Source organism: Cheilinus undulatus, linkage group 12, assembly GCF_018320785.1.
Source record: "Cheilinus undulatus linkage group 12, ASM1832078v1, whole genome shotgun sequence".
NCBI classification, from domain to species: domain Eukaryota; kingdom Metazoa; phylum Chordata; class Actinopteri; order Labriformes; family Labridae; genus Cheilinus; species Cheilinus undulatus.
Genome location: NC_054876.1, coordinates 9201421 through 9224164, shown reverse-complemented (window position 1 = coordinate 9224164; position 22744 = coordinate 9201421). Strand labels below are relative to the sequence as shown.

The following is a 22744-nucleotide window of genomic DNA, read 5'->3' as shown; positions in this document are numbered from 1 at the left end:
TGGAGTGAAAAATGTATGCTTTCTCATTAACACTTTGTTAATGTTTGTGTATGCTACATTATATTGGTGCCTGTTAGTGATTTTAGACCATTTTACAGTTGTGTGAGATCACAAGTCTCATCCACACTGGATAACAAAGGAGGCATTTTTTCCAAAGTTACAAATACTTTCCTCAAAAAATGTACTCTTTTTTGAGTATATTTATGACCAGATTTGGCACAAAAACACTGATAAAATCCTGCTGGAGTAAATTTTAACTACACCCACTTCTTCCGTGTAATTTCAGCAGACGTCACACAATTTTAGCGCTGGAGAAAGCTGGCTGAGAAACATCAGAGCTGAGTAGCGTTTCTTATTCTGCTTTGTAATAAAATGAAGGTTTAGTTCATATTATGATGCACCTGTAAAATGGTTAATTTACAGTGTTGAGTTTACATCAGGCCAGGCTTGCTGTTATATTTATTTCAGAGCATTGTCGTCATGGTTGATCTGCTGTGTTTTTTTGTTTATGTGGTTCTCTTTGTTTATATCATTGATTTTGTATTGGACAGATGTCTCTCTCTCTCTTACTGCAGGCTGTTTAGTGATGGCAGGAGCTCTGGGCTGTCATGGCTGCAGCTGAGATGTCTTTTTAATCCCCTTGTGTTGTACTCTCAGAAGCCAGAGTATACTACAGCTTCCAGTGAGGTGACCTGGCTCCTTCTCAACCTTTGAGTGTAGCGATCTGGAGCAAGTTTTTTTTTTTTTTTTTTTTTTTTTTTTTTTTTCCTTATCTAACACCTTTTTTTTTTTTGCTTCTTCCAACCACCAATCATTGGTTTTCTGTAATGTTGTTGTCACTACCTCATCTCGTGCTCTGCTCCTGGGTCCTTTTTTATATTTTCATCAGGATTGTTTCTTTAAGATGAGATCATTATGTAAAACACTTGAATATAGTAAAAAAAAAAAAAAAAAAAAAAAAAAAAAAAAAAAAAACACATTCGTATAGTTCCTCCATTTACAGGCAGCAGGAAGAGAATTATCAATGTAGAGTTAAATGTAGCTCTGAAAATAAAAATGAAGTGTTAGCCGTTTGTTTATGGAGTCTTATAGGAAGCATTTCTATATGAAATTAAAACAGCTGTACGGAAAACAGCTCTGACACAATGAAGCACAGTGCTGTATTGAGTTTTTAAAAAAAGCTCTGCAGTGAGAAAACTATGTTCTATTTAACTCTGTGTAGAGTTTCTTTATTTGTTCATCATGGAGTATATAATCATCATTTAGTTAGATAAAAACACATTTTAGAGCAGGTGTGTCAAACTCAATCACAGCAAGAGTCTGAATTTAGGTCTAACCCGAGAGCCTAACACAGTCAACATTTAACCATCAGCTGCCACCCGCATTTTACCCAGTAATAAATTATGGGGAAAAAACTGAGATAAAATGTCAAATTTATTAATTCAATTTATTTATTTATATTTTATCTTTTCGTGACATGGGACAGTGCACATTAATCGACATAAACATGTAAATGTGCCAAATGGAAATAACATAATTAAAAGTCAAACTGATGTTTTGAAAGGCAAATATATGCAATAGAAATTTGAAATTGTGAATTTCAAGGGTCAAAATATTAGATTAAATTCAAAATTGTGAGTTTTAAAGTTCAAAATGTTAGATCAAATTGGAAATCAGTAATTTCTATGGTCAAAATATAAGATAAAATTTTAAATTGAGTTATAAAGGTCAAAATAAGATACAATTAAATACTGAGAGTTTTTTAAAGGCCAAACATAAGATTAAATTTAAAAAATCGTGAGTTTTAAAGGTCAAAATAAGAGATAAAATTTTAAAAATGTGAATTTTAATGGTTAAAATATTATATGAAATTAAAAATTGTGTTTTTAAAGATAAAACATGAGATAAAATTTAGAAATTGTGAGTTTTAAAGGTCAAAATATTATCCTAAAATAAAAAAAAAAATTGTACGTTTTTAAAAGCAAAACATGGGACACAATTTAAAATCGTGGGTTTTAAAAGTCAGAATCTGAGATGAAACTAAAAATCATGAGTTTAAGTTGTAATTGTGAGATGCAGAATTGAAAATTTGACATAAAAGCACAAATTAATTTCTTCTTGCACATTCCTGACTTTTTTTTCATCTAATTATTTTTACTTTTTCATTTTTTTATGACTCAGCAAGGTTATTTCAATTCACCAAGGTTGAGTTTACATTTTTAAACTGAAGGAAATCTGCAGACCTCAGTGAGTCAGTGATAATAAAAATATGATTTGATCTTGTGGGCCAGCTATAGCTGCACCATGGGCTGGATTTGGCCCATGGGCCTTGAGTTTGACACCCTTGCTTTAGCGCAAAAGTGATTCGGAAAAACTCTCTCTGTAAGCAGCGGAAACTTTACATAGACTGGGCAGAATTTATATTTTATAGTTTTATTTAATGTAAGGGAGATGTACACAGGTAAATTAACTGTAATAACCAAACAGCAAGAGTCTCAATCACACACAGACAGTTTCATTAAGCCCCACATTCTCTCACATAACAGTTTACAGTGCTATGGTACGAGTGACTGTAATGTTCTGCAGCCCACCTCCTCTGACCATGCTCAGGTAAAGCATGTGCACCGTGCTTGAACAGCACAGAGCTCTCACACTAGTCAAACAAACTGGACTCTGGGGGTCAAACATACTCTGGCACAGTGCTGACGGCCTAGTTTGAGTTATGGTCCTCTGACTGAGGCTGAAGCACCTGTGTGTGCAAACAGATGAGTCTCCAGTTTCTTTAGCAGTGAACCCAGTGACAGACAGCAGGGGGTGGACACTCACTCACACCCTTTTGTTTCCAGCTGCCAGGCTGAGGAATGCCAGTGACTGAAGAGTCCTTGAGGCTGTCGGCAGACAGATCTGTGAGCAGACAGAGCAGACCCCCGCTCACCTGCGTGCAGCTGAACCTCCCTGCCCCCCCATCCAGGAGAGCAGAGTAAACAGCTCTGTCCTCACTGTGTGTGCTTTAATTCTGCTGTTCCACCACATCCACTGACCTAATCTTTGATTCAAGACGCTTCATAGATAACTGTAGAGCTCCATCTTCACTCAGATACAGTCAGGCTTTAGGCTGAGGAAGTTTGTTTTACTTTAGCATTTTTATTTTTTCTGTTAAATTCAGTTTGACACTTTCACACTTTTTAAAAGTCCTCCTAAAAACACCCCCTTCAGTTTTGGAGGTAACCTTCATGTGTGGTCACAAATCTATTACTATGTCCCGCCCTCCATGGAAAAGTGTCAGAAATGTACGTTTTCTTGTGGTTTCGTCGTCATAAAATCAGTTAGAACTGAGAAAAATGTTGAAATGATGTGCATGGGGTAACGACAACACTGGGCATGTTTAGATGCATGGAATAAAGGGATATTTATCTGACTTCTGGAGTTACCTGATTACTCAATAGGTTTGTATGTTAACATCATAATGTGATTTGCTTTATCAGATAAAGGCCATTACTGGATAACTGAAAAATCAAATAAACACACCTTCCTTTTACTCAGTACTCTGTTTCGGTCAGGGTATCCTGATTAGTCTGGTTTCTCTCCTTCTGTTACATCTGAACAGATCTGCCTACAGAGATGGCTGGGCCCCTGAAAGACCCAGAGAAAGGGCCCGCCTCAGCTGTCAGTTATTGATGATGTCAGAGCGTGTGTGTTGGATCAGCAGCCTTGGTGCTAGAGTCCTAAACTTATTTATTTGTAGTACTTTTAAACCCGTTTCACCACTTTCTACACCAGTCTGTACCTCTTCTTTATGCCACTTTTAATCCATTTTTGGCACCTTTTTTGGAACTTTGTTTGACCACAAAAAAATCCATATTGTGCCTTTTTTGCCCATTATTGTCATCTTCTTTTGCGTATATGGCCACTTTATTGCCACTTTTTGCCACTTTAAACCCATTATTGACACTTTAAATCTTTTTTGCCACTTTTGACCAGTTTTTACCACTTTTAACCCTTTTTGCCTCTTCAAAACATTTTTTCCCAGATTTTTAGAGCTTTTTTTTGCCACATAAAATCCATTTAGTCATTTTCATTTCCCTTTTTTGGCACTCTCTGCCACTTTTGATCCATGTTTGCCACTATTAACCCATTGTTTGGCCAGTTGTTGCCACATTTATTCAATTTTGGCCACTTTTATCTGTTATTTGCCAATTTAAATTCATTTAAGCCACTTTAAACCCATTCCTGGGATCTTTTATGCCACTGTTGATCAATCATTGCCACTTTTAGATAATTATTGCCACTTTTAACAAATTTTGGCTACGTTTAATCAATTTCTGGCAGCTTTTTTTTTGTCACTTTAGATCCATTTTTGTCACTTTAGATTCATTTTTGGCCTTATTTTTGCCGTATTTTCCCACTTCAAAACCAATTTTGCCCACTTAGAATCAATTTTTGCCACTTTAGATCCATTTTGGCCTCTCTTTTGCCACTTCAAAACCATTTTTTGCCACTGCCTATTACCACGTTCAGCTCATTTTTGCCACTTTTAATCATTGTTAGCCCCTTTAGATCCATTTTGGCCTCATTTTGCCACTTCAAGACCAGGTTTTGCCACTGCCTATTACCACTTTTTTTTTTTTTTCATTTTTTTATTTTTGCCATTTTGAAAGTTTTTATTATTTGCCACATTAAACCCGCTTTGTGTCTTTTTTAACCCATTTATGCATTTTTATATCTTTTTTTTTTGCCACTGTTAATGCTTTTAGCCCATTTTTTTTGCCAAAGGCACAAAGAGGCTTTTTTAAAAATGTATCCCATTTCACCACATTTCCCATTCTTTTGTGCATCTTCCACTTTTGTGCCACTTTTTTAAAACTCTTTTTTGCCACATAAAATCATTTTTTCTTTCCTTTTTTGCAATTTTTTGCATTTCTTTTGCCTTTTTCTGCTACTGTTAATCCCTTTTACCTCTTTTTTTCATTTTCCAACATTTTGGCCGCTTGTTGCCCATTTATGACACTTCTTTTTTAATGTTTAACATTTTTTGAGTTTTTCCCACTTAAAATCCTTTTTTGTCACTTCATGTTTTTAACACTTTTTGGCCAGTTTTGGCCTTTCTTTCTTTTATAATTTTTTTCCCTTTTCACAGTTATTTAATTCTTTTCCATTGAAGTTCTCCAATTCCTCTCCTTTTTTTTCTGGCCCGCTGACGTCTGTGCACATCATCTGAATGGGAGTGAAGTGTGCGATTGGAAGATGAAGGAGGGGAAGAAAAAGACGACGAATGGCGAACATGGTGAGCAGCACAGGGAAGGCTGAGAAGCAGCATTTTTGGAGTGTGTTTAACGTTTTTAATGCTCGGTGAGACGGCAGAAAGGATTCAGGAGTATCCTTCATCTCCTAGATGGAACCAGATGGTGGTGGACTCAAGACGTTTGAGGGGCAGAGGCAAACATTGTTAAATGGGCACCTGCAAATGTGATGGGGCATCAGTGCACATAGGTTTTGATACTTTTGTCATGAAACACTGGGAAAACACTTATTGATCAAATTTACTACTTTTATTAAAAGATAAAGAACTGTTAATTCAACCATTTGTTTCTCAAAGAAACTCAGGGGAGGATTGCAGTGAAAATTAACTGGACATAAAGGAGCTTTGGTAATTCATCACTGCAACTTTAGACTTGTTCCAAAGAAAATTTTTCGTCAAATTTTTTCCTCTTAGTAAAAAGCAATTTTGTTCACAAAGACTGATCTTCGTCATAACTACTTACTCTAGAGGTTTTAGGGAGTATATTTTGTCAAATTTTGTCCACTTACAGGGCACCATAGAGGCCTGGAGATTTCTAAAAACCTCTTAAAGGTAAAGTGTGTGATATTTAGCTTAGTAGCATTTAGCAAAACAAACCTGGTAGAAATAAAATCTATTATCTATTAGTGTGTCTGTCTAAATCAGTAATGAATCTGGTGTGGCTGCTGGATTCAGATATCTACCTAAGATATTCAAGTTATGTGCTACTTAATCAGAGGTCATTGCTGCACAAAAATCCAAACTTTTGCTCATTTTAAACCCATTTTTCTACCAATTTTTCCTGCATTGGACGATGCAAACATTTGCTGTGCTTCCTACAAGGGCACTGTAAATTCATCAGCATTTTCCTGCATTATAATAATAGACTCATTAGAATTTATATTTTGTGTGCAATTTCTGCAGTCTCACACCAAAACCCAGGCTTTGTTGAACTTTTTTGGACCTGCAACAAGCAAGACATGGGTTCAGACACCTTTAGCAGATATACCAGTTACAGTGGAGAACTACTTTCATATGATGCTGAGTGAAACCATCCCAGCACACGGATACCAGTAAACATTTGACAGCAGCTCTGACTCAGGGAGGAGGAGGCAGGATTCTCTGGTCGGTGAGCGTTTAGTTATGCCTGTGGCCTCAGACCAGCCACGGTAGAAAAAGGATTTTCTGAACCACCTGAATAGGCGCTGGACTACAGTGTCTGAGACCTCCTCCTGCACTGACACAGGGGGGATCTGCAGAGATGATCCTCTGCTGGCTGCTGATCTGAGACCTCCACAGAATTTCAAGAAATCTGAAGAGCCGATGTTCTCTTGGGCTGCATGTTGATCACCACATCCCTGGATGGTACCATGCATGAAGGTTCAGCAGGCCAGGTCAAAGGCGCTGATGGTCGTACACTCACGCATGACGGCTCCTTTTCTGCAGGCTGAATGGTGGCAGATGTCTCGGTCTGTATTGCAGCGGTGGAGTCCAGACCTTGGTTTTCATGGTCATCCACCAAAAGAGGTGGAGAGGAAACCATTTGAAGGTCTTGGTCTTGGATAAGCTGCTCATCCACAACCCATCCCCCCCAGGACTGAACCAGTGAGTAGAGGTTCAGCTGGGAGGGTATCAGCAGGTTGTGGTGACGGCATCAGAGCGATGGAGTCTGGTTCGTTTGGTTCTTGGGTTGCCTGCTTTGCCACAACCTCGCCCCCCAGGACTAAATCCATGACTGGAAATCCAGCTGGTGGGGTGTTTTGAGGTTGTGGGAACGGTGTCCAAGCAGCAGAGTTTGGTTCCAGACCTGACTGCTCCTCCACAACCCCACCTCCCAGGACTGAACCAGTTGGAAGAGATTCAGCTGGGAAAGTATCAGCAGGTTGTGGGGACGGTGTCCGAGCAGCAGGTTGGTCGGTTGGTTCACTTGAAGACGGCTCTTCTTCAACATCTTTACCAGAGCCGGATGTGCGGAAGAGGGAACCAGGTTGGGATCTAGTTCTTTGATGTGGATCTGTGTTGTGGATCTGTGTTGTAGATCTGTATTATGGATCTCTGTGGTGGATCTGTGTTGTAGACCGGTGTTGTGGATCTGTATCATAGATCTGTGTTTGTAGACCTGCGTTGTGGATCTGTGTTGTGGATCTGTATTATAGATCTGTGTTGTACATCTGTGTTGTAGATCTGTATTATAGATTGTGTTGTAGATCTGTGTTGTGGATCTGTATTATAGATCTGTGTTGTAGATCTGTGTTGTAGATCTGTATTATAGATCTGTGTTGTAGATCTGTGTTGTAGACCTGTATTATAGATCTGTGTTTGTAGATCTGTGTTGTGGATCTCTGTGGTAGATCTGTGTTGTAGATCTGTATTATAGATCTGTGTTGTAGATCTGTGTTGTAGATCTGTATTATAGATCTGTGTTGTAGATCTGTGTTGTAGACCTGTATTATAGATCTGTGTTTGTAGATCTGTGTTGTGGATCTCTGTGGTAGATCTGTGTTGTAGATCTGTATTATAGATCTGTGTTGTAGATCTGTGTTGTGGATCTCTGTGGTAGATCTGTGTTGTAGATCTGTATTATAGATCTGTCTCATAGATCTGTGTTTGTAGATCTGTGTTGTAGATCCACAGGCTGAGGTCTAGAAGTGTTCCAGCTTACGTCGAGTGTGCAGCTTGTGCCGGCCGTTGCTGCGATGTATCATGTGAGCTCCCAGCATGAGGCCGACTTCTTCCACAGCTATTTCTGTCAGTGTAAAATCATGAGAACCACTTTAACCGACACAAGGCTGGCCAGAGGGCAATATCTCCCTGGACACCGTGCTGAGTCTGCTCCCTCTGACAGCTCAACAGTCTGGTTATACGGTCAGAGATAAATCAGATTTCTGTCTTTTTTTAATTCCATGTTTGAACACTGGAGGTCTGGCTCTCAGACTGATGGCTCTTTGAGAGCTGAGGCAGTGAGCAGAGTGACAAAATCCCTTTGTGATGGTCTTTGTGAGGAGGAGGAGGAATGTCCAAACAAACACTTTCCCAGGGTTTGTGTGATTCAGAGAGTGAACCCGCAGGCTGTCAAAGTGAACCCTGCAACTCATTACTGACAGAAGTCACCTGATTTATGATCATCCAGCCTATAGGCTGTGCTTAAATGCTCTTTTATAACATGAGGATGTGCAGAGAATTACTGCGAGTGCTGCTAGGTTTGAATGTGATTAGCCTTGGAAATGATGGAGGTGTCTTTGCCTGAACTTCTGTTTTCTGACTGTGCTGACTGAGTGTCCTGTCCAGAGGAGAGACTTTTGTGTTTGGTTTTGTTCTTGAATGTGATAGTGAAATGTAAAATCTGACTTCAAATCAAAAAGCTGCATGACAGAAAATCTGTTGAATCTTGCATTACTGTAGAACAGAGGCTATTTAAACATACCTTTAGTTTTGTTTTTAAATCTGAAAGTTCTGAACTTGACTTTGAAGTTTTTATTTACAATCCAAAAATTTTCTTCACAAATTTAAATTTAGTTTGCAAATCCAGAAATTTTGGTTCTTTGGGAACATATTTCACCCTTGATTTTGCATACAAATCTAAAAGTAAAGGAATTTAAGATGAGAAATTAGAGTTTGATTTAATACCTAGGTTTTTCTGTCTTTTTTCCATGACAGAGTTGGAAGCTTAGGAGAGAGAGCAAGGAACGTCATGAGGGAAAACAGCCACAGACTATATCTGAACCCCTGCGGTCCACTTGGAGGACTATATCCTGCATACATAGGATACATTGAGACAATGATTTCAATATTGATTGGCTTCAAGAGCTGTTTGAGTCCGCCTATTGTAAGCAGACTGCTGACATCACGTAGACTGTGTCCTATTCTTTCTACAGTCTATGGACCACACACAAAGTGCAACACCTCCATGTCAGCTGTGGGTCGGCAGGTAGAAATGTTTCCTGCTTGTTTATTTTCTTTATCATAGCATGGCTGTGGAGGCATCAGAAAGTCATTGTAGCTGTTGTCATGGTAATTTAGGACGTTGTCTGACAATTTACAAAGGAAAAGATCCCCTTAAGTTATTTATTGTGCTCATGTTTCTGCTCTCATTATGAAGTGTCTGGAGTCGTACAACCAAAATATTCAGACATGTCCATATACAGGCTGCACAAAAACCTGAGATGTATGAATTAAAGTGTAATCATTTTAGTCTCATTTAGCCTTTCCATTCAAAGTAGAGACACAGTAATTGCATAAAAGAGAAAAAACATGCACTTTCATGCCAAATGAAGTTGAAGATCATTTATTTTATAAATACTTCTTTCTTTATTTCAGTATACAAAATAACAGTATGTACATCCACACAAAAGTGGTTTACAAAAATCCAGAAGTTCAGCTCGTAGGCTCTGAAAAATAGAATATATTTGAACTGCAGACATAAAGGAGATAATGCACCATTTTACAAAGTCCTTTTTCTTCTTCGTCTCTCGATCCACAGGGATGCAGGCGTGTTAAGATCCACACAGGACACATGGTGAGAGTCCAAAAACATCAACCACAAACAAAGATCCATGATTGAAAAGTACTTGAAGTTCCCTTTGTGTTTCCTTTTCCTCTATTGTCCATCACAGCGAGGAAAAAAGTTTTAGTACCGTTATAAAAAAGTACCAGATGGATCCATTCGAACCCTTTGAAATCCGTGGAGTGAATCCAAACAAAAGTCTAGTGAGGAGGAGAAACAACCCTGCTCCTCCAGCATAAAATCCAATATTATTTCTTTTTATTAAAGGTATAATAAAATAGACTTTAGCACCCCTTTCTGGGGGATTGATACTCATTAACAAGACATAAGAAATACCCAGGTGGACGGTGGTCTTCACGTAAACCGGCACTCCACGTCCAGTTCGTGAAGTGAAGAAGCCCATTTCTGAGATTTGATACAAAATGATACTGACACAAGAACAGACCGCTTCCCGTGAGATACACATGCTAAAGCTTAAGACAGAAGTAAGCCTTTGTAGTACTGTAGTGCTTTGGTTAATCTGGAGTCCCGGGGGCCGAGCTGGGTATGCGAGCAGAGGACCGCAGCATGGACTCATTTGCAGACGTATCTCTCTACGATCCGCTCACACTTCTTACAGGTGACGTAGCAGCACCAGTGGTACTTGCAGTGGCAGCGCTCCACCAGCTTCTCTGTGTACGGGTTATAGCCACGACCGCAGCACATCAGGTCGCAGCTGTCACTGCCCAGAGAGGTTTTGTTGCACTGCCTGGAAAAGACAAGAGAAAAAACATAAGTATCAACCTCATCATTCTTCTTACACCGTTTCCAGAGTTTCCAGTTTGAGCTTAATCTACGTTTGATTTGTCAGTGAGTGCATCATGCACTTCTGCATTCTGGTTAAGTTTTTAAGTGTCCTACTGTGCATGTAAATGTTATAAAGCACTATTTTTTTAAAAGCATTGTGATTTTAATATACTGGTTTACGATCTGGATAGGTTTTATCATAATTGTAGGGAACACATACACATTTAACACATATTAATTCTATCAATCCTTTGGATGCGCTTTTTTAGTACGGAATATATCAGTCTTGAACCCCACAACTGTTATCTATTCACCAATGTAGCATCTGAGAGCTGTCCAACTTTTCAGTGCTTCCTGTGCAGCCAAGGCTTCTAGCCCTGACTCCCTCATCTGTGTGTGCTTTGTTTACGGTCTGACTAGCAACTACAACAGCCAGAATGAAGTTGGTGAAGTTGGAACGACAAGTTGAAACCTGCAACAGCTTGCAGCCGACTGGTCAGCAATGTCCTGAAAGTCTGTCTATTCACACCACTACAACTGGAGTAGGTGATGTGTCAATTTCATTGTGCTTTAGCTTCCAATTCTGCTTTGCAGCTGCATATAACTTGTAGTTTACAATATGGATAAGCAATTTTAGTAAGTTATTTGCTACAATTGCAGTTCTCCCTCTATTAATGTAATGAAGCTGGCGAGTTAGTTTGGTGTGTAATCTCGAGGAGCCCATTGATTCACACACGCATCTCAATCAAACCACATAACTCACATCTTCCTGAGTCAGTGGTATTTCAAAATTAATACCAAAGAAGGTTAGATTCTTGACAAAGATATGTTAGCATGAAAAAACTCTTTGATAAATGCAATACTATCTTTATCCTCATGTACCAGTTTTGGACTTTTAATTGAAAATGTGTTTATAAGAAGTAATTTTCATACCTTTAAAAGTTGGCTGGATCAACATGAATTGTCATGATGTGTTTACCAATGTGATAACATGTTTGTATAAAATGCTAAGATAGGTATTTTGCATGGCTCTTATCTTTCTAAAGCTTTGGATGTTCTTTGCCATTCCTCATGGCTTCAAGTGCAGTATTGAAAGAGCTACAACAGCTTACCATTAGTTAATGCAGGACACAGAAGTCATATGTCTGGCTGTGGATCTAGTTATTGCCTCCCAGCTCCTACGGCCAGTCATAGCATTTTCTCTCAACACAGCTGTCTGTTTAAACATGACGTCTTTCTCACTGATCTCTGCTTGCACTAATGCAGATGGACCACACTTCTGCTGCTGCTGGTGGAGCTCAACCACCTCCACCCCAGCCTCCTCCTTTATAGCATAAAGCTGTTGCACCCTGATATTCAAATTCATGCTACTATGGATTAATTGCTTTTGAACCAATTTGATTGTATTAAATACGCACTGTCATAAATATATCTATCCATATGGAGGATTCTAGCTATTCTAGCCTTCTCCGCCAAGTAAAACTGTATATCCATTATGCAATAAAATGGTAAAATGTACGATGATTGTTCCTGACTGAATTGCACTTTGCAGAGTTTTCTGAATGCAATAGAAACCATCATGCAGGAGGACAGTTTAAACCTTGTATCCCTCTGAGAGACACCTAAAAGACCATATACATCATTGTGACTTATCATCTGGGTTTTCTGGCTAGGTTTTATTTATTTTGGTCATCCTGTTAAGCAGAAGTTAAAAATGTCTCTGCACATATATATATGACCACTGCATTACTTAGTTTGTTATTGTACATCTCCAGCTGTGCATTGATTTCTCACCATTGCAGTTAACATGTCATACACCAATAAAGAATGTGCTAAAATATTAGATTAGGTGTTGACATGCAAAAGTATCCTGGTTTTCATCGGAGCAGCCAAGACTGCAAACCCTGGTTTCTTAACAATGAGACTACAGTTTATCCAGACTTAAAGAGGATATAATGTACAATCTATAAAGAGATGACTATTAAAGCCTGATCATGACCAGGGAAATGGCACATATGTACACATAACTGCTGTTTAATTTTACATGTGCCATGGATAAGAAAGTGCATATCAAAGATCATAAGAAGAAGACTTCTTTGCATGTAGCGCTTCAACAACATGTAGAAAATGAAGGTTTAACAGCCACCCAGGAGCATGTTTCCCATTTGGCCTCGTCTCTCAGACAGTAAAGTTTACTGCTCCACTCTCAAATATTTTGTGTGTGTTGTATCTCACAGCCTGTGGAGCCCACAATAGTCCTTTAAAAGTGCTTGACTGACTGGCGAGCCTTAACCTTTTGTGCACTCCTTCCTCCAAACATTTTTTTCTCTCATTTTCTTTTTGTTTCACGTCTCTGGGCAGTGGATGCTATGAAGCCCCTCACTTAAGAAGCCTGAGGGGTCTTAAATGAGCGGAGAATAGCCCTCCGTAAATCACACTGAATACACAGGCCTGCCCTCCCTCTCTTTAGCCTGCTCCCTGCACATAATTGCATTGTTTTATGATGGCAGAGTGTTAATGACCGGCATGGTGAGAGAGATGTTTAGCTGCTGGCTTCTGCAGGAGTGAGGGAGGAGGAGGGACAAGAGTCATTGAGAGTGTGAGACAGGTTTATGACATCGGTGGGAGCTGGGAATTAGAAACCCCCACACAGTTTTGTCAGGAGAGAGATCGGGTTATATCACTGCTGTGTTGTAAGCTGAGCTCTGTGCATTCATCAGCTGCTGTAAGTAGAGAAACACTAATATAATTTAAGACTAAAGCACTGGCTTCAGTGGCATGACACAATTCAGGGACATGACACTTTTTAGCACTGGTGATCACACTTTTTCTATTAGCAAGCTGAAGAAATTAAATTTCCCTGCCCCAGATTCTCTTGTTAGTCAATAAACTGGACTCTAGGAAGAACATTAAATCTTCTCAGGTCTTTAAAGCTCAAGAAAACTGACTTTACTATTGGCTTTCTATCATCTTATATGACATAGTTCAAAAGTGCAAGCACAATATTAACATATACACTGATGACACTCTGCTTTATGTTGCTTAGATCCAAAATGGGGCAAAATCCTTTTAACTATTTAACAACGGTTTAGCTGTACTACACAAATGCATGAGACAACTTTTCCATTCATTTTGGGTAAAGAAAAATAAATATTTTTGTGCAAACTTTTGAAACCGCTCAGTTTAGCCCTACATTTAACCTTAAGTCCTGAGACTGGGCTGGACTTGTCAAGAAAACTACTCTAATTTTAAATACCTCAAAAACGTTCCTTTCTCTGCAGAATTTTGCAGCGATTCAGCCATCAGTCCACCAACAAAACACCAAAAATATATTTAATATGGCTTCAGTAGGCTACTTAAAGACTGTGTAGCGCAAAATCAAACATTCATTGCTAAACTCATTGAGGTAAAATGGTGGTTTCAAAAGAGGGGATTCCTCACAGTAAATTCAAATTATACAAGTGTCAGCATTATAGTCTGGAGATTTTAATTTCCAGCCATGCCTCCATTTCTTCAAGATCAACTTCCCTGGATGCCAGAATTTGAAGAATAACTCTTTATTTACTGAAATGCTCAGAGGATGAGGAGGTCAGTGTCTTCTGAATCTGATTCATGCTCTGGTGACGCACACATCTGGGGAAATACCACTGTTAGGTGAAACCCGCATCGTTTGCAGCAGTTGTTGATGGTTCAAAGAGGCTTGTGGGTATTTTTTCAGCTCATTTAACCCATTAAACCCTGAAAACACAAAAAATAGCCAGAAAATTCTAATTTTTTGGAACTGAAATGTTAAACTTTCTACTGAAATTCAAAAAATCCAAATTTCCATTAAATTTAACATATATTTTTGTATCTCATTTCATTCATTAGGTGTTTTTGGTAACTGATAATCCACTTGAGGGCATTTTTATCATTTATCGGATTGTATTCAGAAGTTTTTTTGAGTAACTTATGGATCATATTGATCAGATAGAAGTATCATAAAGTATGTATCAAATATGATACAACAGGCTTTAAGGGGTTAACAACAGCACTCATAATGTCTGAGTTTAGGGATTATGGTTATTTTAAAAAATAACTTTTTGAAAATGTATCATCCCTTAGATTTAGCCAAGAGGTTACTTTTCTTTTGAACAAACAAACAGAGCTAAATGATTGAGGTAGGATCCTTAGTCAGGTTAAACTACTTATTAACCATTTTTCATAAGTTCAGACCCACAATCCTGGTTAAATGCTTCATCTCAACTGCAGCACAGCCATCCACCACTAACAGCCTCTGTGGTTGTTTTTAATGACGACTGCCTTGCTGCTATAATGCTCTTTACCCTGATGTACTCGTAAACAACCGCTAACTGATATCAGTGATAGCATCTCATGGGAACAGTGCGGTTTAGCACTATTTTGATCTAGAAAATGGGGATAAAGTAGTGCAGAGGCTCTGTCAGGTTACACTCACATATAACTAAAGCACTGTGAAGATTTGCCCAATTTTACACTATGCAGGCATGGCGTTGTTTTCAACAAACTTCAAAACATTTTGATGACTTGACAGGGTTTTTGAAAGCTCTGTCGCTGCTTTTCAAAAACAATCAATACACAATCTGCTATAAATTCAGACTCAGCTGTTTCATTGAGCAGAATGTAACGTCCTGACAATCAAGCTCACCACAACCTCAGCTAGTAAAGTACCCTGTTTCTGAGCCAGTCCTGCCAAAGCCCCCACACTCTGCAGACCTAAACTTCACCACAGAAACCCCAGACTCCATCACTCTGAGTTAGTCTTTAACTTGTTCCCAAAATTGAGTTTACTGGGATGTTATTGGTTTTGGACCAGCCTACAAAATCTTTACCATGTTTCACATTCACTGAGAACCTCTGTGGCCTCTTCTTAACACAAAACGTCACACAAGTATGAAACATGGGATCAAGTCTTTTTCAATAATGAACTTAAACCATACAACTTCCTATTTGGCCACAAGACTGCCAGCAAAGCTTGCTTGTTTTTGTTGCTTTAGGCCAAATACTCTGGTGTTGATGCTGATTCAGAAGAGCAATGAACTGCAGTCCCTCTACTGTCCACTTAAGGCTTCATGCAAAAGCATAGCTGTTTTTGTGTGAATGGCTCACACTATATGGATTCATTTTAATAATTTAATTCACTGGATAATATAATAGCAAGGAATTGTATTTGTTTACCAAGACACAATTCAACTCCAACTCTTCACCTACTGCCAGGTTGGCCCCCCAAAACCCACTGGATGACAATACCAAGCAGTAGCACATGCATTGTTTACTATAATCTAAGGAACCATAAGACAGATCCCCGTGAAATGAATTCTGATCAGAAGCGTACCTTTTTGCTGATCTAGAGACAACCCCTGACATTTACATACCTTCCAGAACATTTTCAGTCCAGGCACTAGGTGTGTTTTTTATTCAGAGCTTTGATACTACAAATTCACACTGTTAAACCTGTGATAGCATGACTATGTTTTACAATGAAAATCTTAGCAGTATTGCTATCAGGCCTCCACTTTGACAACAGAAGTACAACAACTTCCTGTTAGCCTGTCAGCCAATCACGATGCTTCGATTTCGTTTTCTATTGTTTTCTTGGCTGTAGCAACCAATCAGGGTTAGCCAAACATCAACAAGAGAAAAATGTGACTTGGTTTTACATCAATAGTTGATTGTGATGCTTTCTGTTGTGTGTTTGCAACTTGTTGGGTTTTCTCCTGGTAGACAAGGCCTGTGGGAACTAAATGCAGATGTGAGAAGGCTTGTTCATTCTTAATCTGGGTGTGATTTGTATATAGTTCAATGAGATTATGCTCCTGTTTTGTTCTTTTACTTAGCATTGCTGATCATATAACTTTTGACACATTCATCTGACATCCTTGCAGCACACATATTCTGATACTGCAGGTTGTCTTGAAAAAATAGATGTCTATATCTTGATTGTGCATAAAAGGGTCAAGATTCTAACTGCATTTTAGCATCAAGAACACCAAAAATAGCAAAAACTGGTTTGGGTTTCCAGGGTAAATGTCAGATAGCAGTTTCAATATGGCCGCTGCCATTGTTTGGCCTCAAAGCTCAGCCTCAAAAACCAATGAGTGATGCCGCTAAGATTACGTCCACGTTTTATGTGGTCCACAGTTTAGATTTAATCCACTTTCCTCTTCTCGAGCACATACCGCTACACCCACAGTGTGGAAGAGCTGCTGAAAAGAGTTTATTTTTATCGTTAAAATGATAATAAATGGGTCAGAGCTGACATTGTTGTCAGCAGCGAGGTCAGCTCAAGTGTAAATCCCATAAATCCTCTCCTTAAGTGTTCACCAGTGTCAGAGAAAGCAGCAGTGAGGTCATGTGAACATATGATCCAGTCTAATGACATTTGGAGGTCTAAAAATTCCTCTGATACGATCTGTCCAGACACATATGGGAATAATAAATACTCAGGCACGTACACTCACACTTACTCATACACAAACATCGTCACACAGTTGTAATGATGGAGGCTCACTCATGTAGCAGACTGTGTGTGTGGCTGCTGTGTTATCAGTAATGACACACACTGGACACTGTGAGTGTCCTTGACATGAAACATGTCCTGTGGTTATCTGTAGAGTGGCCTTAAGCTGAGGAACACATGATATGACCATCATATGATGAATGATATTTAAAACAACATCACGTGCCATGTTAATGGAGCGTTTTATCCTCTCTGGCTTACACAACTGTTAGTACTAGCTGTTAACATTAAGGCATGTTTAAGAGTATGTGGATGTGTGAATTATTGCCTGGGTACTTGGAAAGAGGAGGATTTATGGTTAACAAACAAACGGATGCTCATAAGCGAGGTTTTCATCAAAGCTGCAGCCACTTTTTTGAAATCACAAGAAAGAGTTTGATTAAGCAAAAATCCAACAAAAACAAGTAACTCCCAACAAATAAGCATCCACTTCCCCACAATTGGTGCAAGGTTGGTTTAGGAGACAGTTTCCAACTCGTCCATCCTCAGAACCAACCAACAATACTTTACTGAGAAATTATGACCCTATTTCCAAAAATGTTTAACCGCTTTTATCTGTTTAATGTAACAGTGGTGGCTTCGACCTTAGATGGACCAAACCATGTCTAAAAAGACATCCTTACAGAAGCCCTGAGAATACATGCATGCCTACATTACATTTTAATCCATTTCCCAGTAAATATTAGCAAATATGCTGATGACACCCTGCTATATATAACTTAGGTCCAAAATTGGGCAAAGACTCTCATCATTTAAAAACTCATATAACCTTACTAAATCAGTGCATGTATACAAAATAAAGAAATATTGTTACTAAGTATGCACATCTAGAGTTGATTTTGGCAGGTATAATAAGTTTAGTCTTCGTCTTCAGATTGAAATGACTCCTGGTTTTAGTCACATTTTAGTCACCTCAAATCTTTGTGTTTACATTCATTCAACAAAAATGCAAATTTAGTCCAGTTTTAATCTATAAAAAGTACTTACATTTTAGCCTTTACTTTAGCTTACTTTTTTCCTCTAATTCAATCAGCCTAAATTTAAAAAAGACATAAATATTAATGCACAATCAGTGCTCTAATTTATTAAGAATACACTGATGAAAACACTGATATGCCTCATACTCACAGTGAAGAAATATCATGGGTCTCTATATTTGATATCCAACAGTCCAACATTTCAACATTTTAGAGCTCTTTTAGCGTGAACTTACATTTCGTCAGAGTTTTTATCGTTGAGCTTTAGTCTACTTCTACCTCATGGAAAAAGGGTGCTTGACAAACATTTTTGTCACAGTCTTAACTGAAGGAATTGATGCTGAACTCTTATAAGTGGTTATCTTGGCCCCACAGTAGTCCCAAGACCGGGTGTTTCCTAAGTTAAACTCTTAACTTTTTAAACCTCAGAACAGAGACGATAGAAACTGTTCTATTCTCTCTCACTTATTTTCATAGATCTTGAGAAATTAACTTATCACAGGAAAACCAGCTTTGTTATACCAATAAACAAAGATAAATAAGTCAAATAAGTAAGTCAACATACAAATATGCAGATGGATTTTGGCCTGCTGAAGACGGCTGCTCATCCCCCTTTTAGGTCCTGACCCACCAGTTGACAACCACTGGTTCAGGACAAAGTGGCAGTGTATGAAAGTGCATACTTCATATTACTCATCCTCAGTATCACGTCAAGTTAAGTGTGTTGCGTTCTAAATTCACAGAATGCAATGCATTTGAGAAATCCCCGAATGCAGGCTAGATTGGCCAGAATTTCTTAAGGATGATGTGCTAGCTCACTCGTCATACCCAACCACACCACAATGAATCACAGATCTTCAGACTATACAATGACAACATTAACCAGCCAGCTAACAAGCTGTGCAAAAATTAAAGTAACCAGACTCCAATATGTTTAAATGATATTCTAATAATGTAGCTTAAAAATAACTGATATGTGTGCATTTTTTAAATTCCAGTGCTGTGCTTGTTCAACTTATCTCAGTAATGAAACGTGTGATTGATGGAGACACTGACACAGAGAGGATTTGGCTTTGTAGGTTAGGTTAGAAACGTGTGGATTGTGAAAGTTAGTTCAGATACCGTTACCAATGTGTAAAACAAATGTTGAGCCCATTACTAATACCTACGTTTTTTCCACACATTTTTCCAGTCCTTTTACGTACTTCACCATCACGCCAACCTTGCAGAAACCACAGGATTGTCAGGTGAGTTTTTCAGAAACCAAGTGGTAATCCTTCATGATTTATGCAGACAACCTTCAGAGTGTACTAACAATGGTTTGATGCCTGCTAGCTTAGACTGCATACGGACATGGTCTGGGATGTAGATGCAACATAAACTGGCATGCCTTTTAATTTATTTGACATTTACATCTAATCGAAACTTTACATGGTTTATTTTCTAAATGGCATATCACTGTGTCATTTAAAAGAAAATTTGAGGGAGAAAAGCTGTTAAAGAGACGCTTAGCCCCTTTGCTAATGGCTAAATCACCCTCCATTCATTTGTATTGCCAATGGCCTTACAACTTCCAGCATGCAGGAATGATGTAGAATCTGTTGTTTCATAAGAGCTGAGAAGCAGAGTTCAGATGTCAGACTGTCACTGAGGAAACAGCATTGATGACAGTCATAATATGGGTGAACGTATGAAGTGGAGTCACTTGGTGTCTGAAATCCCAAACAGACTGTTTAACCCTGGTAATGTGTTGTCCATTGTCCACAAAATTATTGTTTAAAACATGGCAATATTAAAATCTGTCAGTATTTTAGAAAAAAAAAGTCCTGAACATCAATTGAAGTGTATGCAATTTAGTTGGAATAGTAGACTTTGCGATGGAAATTTGAGGATTGCTTTTATATTTTGGGGAATTTTATTGGAAATTTGTGAGGATGTTTGTACATTTAGGAGAGCTTCATTGAAAGATTCAGGGGAAATTTTCTTTTGGCAATTTAAGGGTATTTTGGTGAAACTTGTTTGGAAATTCTTAGACATTTTCAAGCAAATTGTGCATCTGTGGGCGGGTGTTCAGTTAAGATTTTCCACAATTTTCCTGAAATTGTAGGAAATTTGTTTGGATATTTGTGGGAACTTTATTTATATTCATGGAAGAAATTTTAGGCAGACTTCAAATTGAAATTTGGGGAAATTCCTTGATTTTTTTGAGGAATTTACATGATTTTTTTTTTTTTTCAGGAAATTTATCTTTGAAGTTTTAGGCTCTAGAACAAAATGTCTGATTTTTTGAGAAACACCCACACACTGTCACTGGTTTTCTGGATGAAGATCTAATACTGAAACATTGCAAATAAAAACCCCTCCTTTTTGCCAGTTGGACAGTGTGCGGGTGTTTTCTTTAAATTGTTTGCTGGATACCTTGCCCTCTGACGTACCTTTCCTAAGACATAAATGTGCGAAGCAACCTTCACTGAACATTTTTGTGAATATTTGGAGAAATTTTGGGGTTCTTTTTATGGGATACCCAAAAAGTATGTGTAAGAATTTTCAAAGAAATTTTAGGTAATTTCTTTGAAATTCTAAAAAAAATTATTTTGAAATTGAAAATGTCCAAGAAATCATAACTTTTCATGGAAACTGTGTTCATGCAGGGCCTGAACAAGTCCTTGTAGTTCATCATCAAAATAAAAAGAAAAAGACTCCTCTATAGCTCTCATAATGACTGACTGAAAACCCCCAACAACTGTCAAAACATCTGCTCTCAACCCTATCCAGGGTAGTATTTTCTGCAGAAATAGGAGCTTTCGGAGATTTGTTGGCATCATTTTTTTGTTAAAACTACTTTCTGTGCAGAGACAAGGCGGAACTTTTAAAATTATCAGGTCCTACTTATCCCAAATAAGTGGGAGAAACTAAGAATGCATTCCTAACAAAAGCTCAGGTCCCATGAGGTTCATGTGCAGTCCAACAATTTATCCTTAGCTATTTCACTCTTTAACTGCAGCATAGCAACACAAACTGGAGGAAGAAAGCACCAAGACTACGTTCAAAGTACAAAGGTCTTTAAGACAGGCAAAGCCACTAAGTTTGGAAAAAGCTTTGGAATCCATTGCAATATTTTGTATCAACATGCTCATGCCAAAATCTCACCACTTCCTCTAAGCAATATATCACTTTGTTCAAATTCAATAAGTTCAAAAGATTAAAAGATTTAGAGCATGGTTTGCTGCTGGTATTGTTGAGCTCAATCCCAGCCTAAGTCAGGCATGTTTCTTGTTTTGGCTTCCTGTCACCGAGCCTAAACCAGCAGCACTTAAGTCTGTCCCAAATAAAACACTGGAGCTGAATGGTGTAAATAAAGCGCTATCTTTTAGGGACCATTAACCATTTCCCCAGCTGTGTGGCCCACTCCAATCGATATCAGCTCAAGTGCACTCAGTCCTAAGAATAACCACATTAGTCATTATTTTAGATAGCGGGACAACAAGTGCAGTCACAGTGTCCTTCTCAGTGACACATGCTCAGACAAGCCACAGACAGAGCACTCTCAGGGCCCGCGGGGTGTTATCAGGGTGCCTGTTAAAGAAATGGAGCCAAGAGGCAGGACGGCACTTCACTAAAGTCAACATCCTGAATGAGCAGACGTTTAGGATTGGTCATTTCCTTTTCATCTGCAGCGTGGGACTGAGTCAGGCCTATAGCTCTATGAACAATGACTTATCATTACCACAGAATAACCTCAAAAACAGTGATGTAAAATCAGACTCCTACCTATCCTTTGTTCCCACGGAGCCTTGTTTGTCGTTCTTGGTGCAGAAGTCCGGGGAGCTCTGCAGGTAGACCAGCTCGTTCTCCCTCACCGGCCTGATGTCGATGTCTTTGGGTACCAGCTGTTTGCGTGTCCCCATGGGTCGGTGAACCACTTTAGTAGCAGACAGGTACTTGGTCTTTAGGTCCATGGCGATCTCCCTCAGGTCCTGCAGGCCCCTCCAGCAGGTCCGTATAGAGCAGGAGCCGGACACGCCGTGACATTTACACTTCATCACCATCGCATCTCTCAGTACCTAGAGGACAGAGGACACAGGGGTTAGACGGTTCTCACGCTTTAGCTGCATCTCTAAAAGAACCAAGTGGCCTTGTTGAGCAGTTCTCAACTGTAGGGTTGGGACTAAAAGTGGGTCATGAAGCCATTTTCAGTAAGTCTCAAATATGTGCAAGGCAAAAAATATAAATATAATTATATTGCGTTTTAAAATTCAACTATTTTGCATTCCACTGTCTTAAACTAAGGGTAACTGGCTTTCAAAGGTACAGTGCCTGCAAAAAGTATTTACCCCCTTGGATGAAATACTTTTTTACTGATTCTGGTCCATCATGGTCAACATAATTTGGCCAACTGGTGCTAGTAGTCTCACTATTAGTGAAATCACCTGAGTGCAGTAAATATGTCTGAAGTGACAGTAGTATAAAGACGCCTGTTTCTGAAAGATCTGGTCACTGGTTGGTCAGTGTTCCTGGCTACTATTACACCATGAAGACAAAAGAACACTCCAAGCAACTCAGAGAATAGGTTATTGAAAAGTATAAGTCAGGGCATGGATACAAAAAAATCCCCAGACACTGAACATCCCCCAGAGTTCAGTAAAATCCATCATCATGAT

The 22744-nt window shown here is 38.8% G+C and overlaps 1 protein-coding gene across 1 annotated transcript in view; it reads right to left on the bottom strand.

Annotated features, from left to right (window-relative positions):
- Nucleotides 1-9619: 9619 nt before the first annotated feature.
- wnt11 (wingless-type MMTV integration site family, member 11) overlaps nt 9620-22744 on the bottom strand; it is a 31195-nt gene continuing 18070 nt past the window's right edge. Inside the window, exons 5-6 of the mRNA XM_041801719.1 lie at nt 21855-22147; nt 9620-10530 (exon numbers count right to left, since the gene is read on the bottom strand). Coding sequence (XP_041657653.1) covers nt 10356-10530; nt 21855-22147 — 468 coding nt within the window. The 3' untranslated portion in view covers nt 9620-10355. The remainder of the gene's footprint in view (nt 10531-21854; nt 22148-22744) is intronic.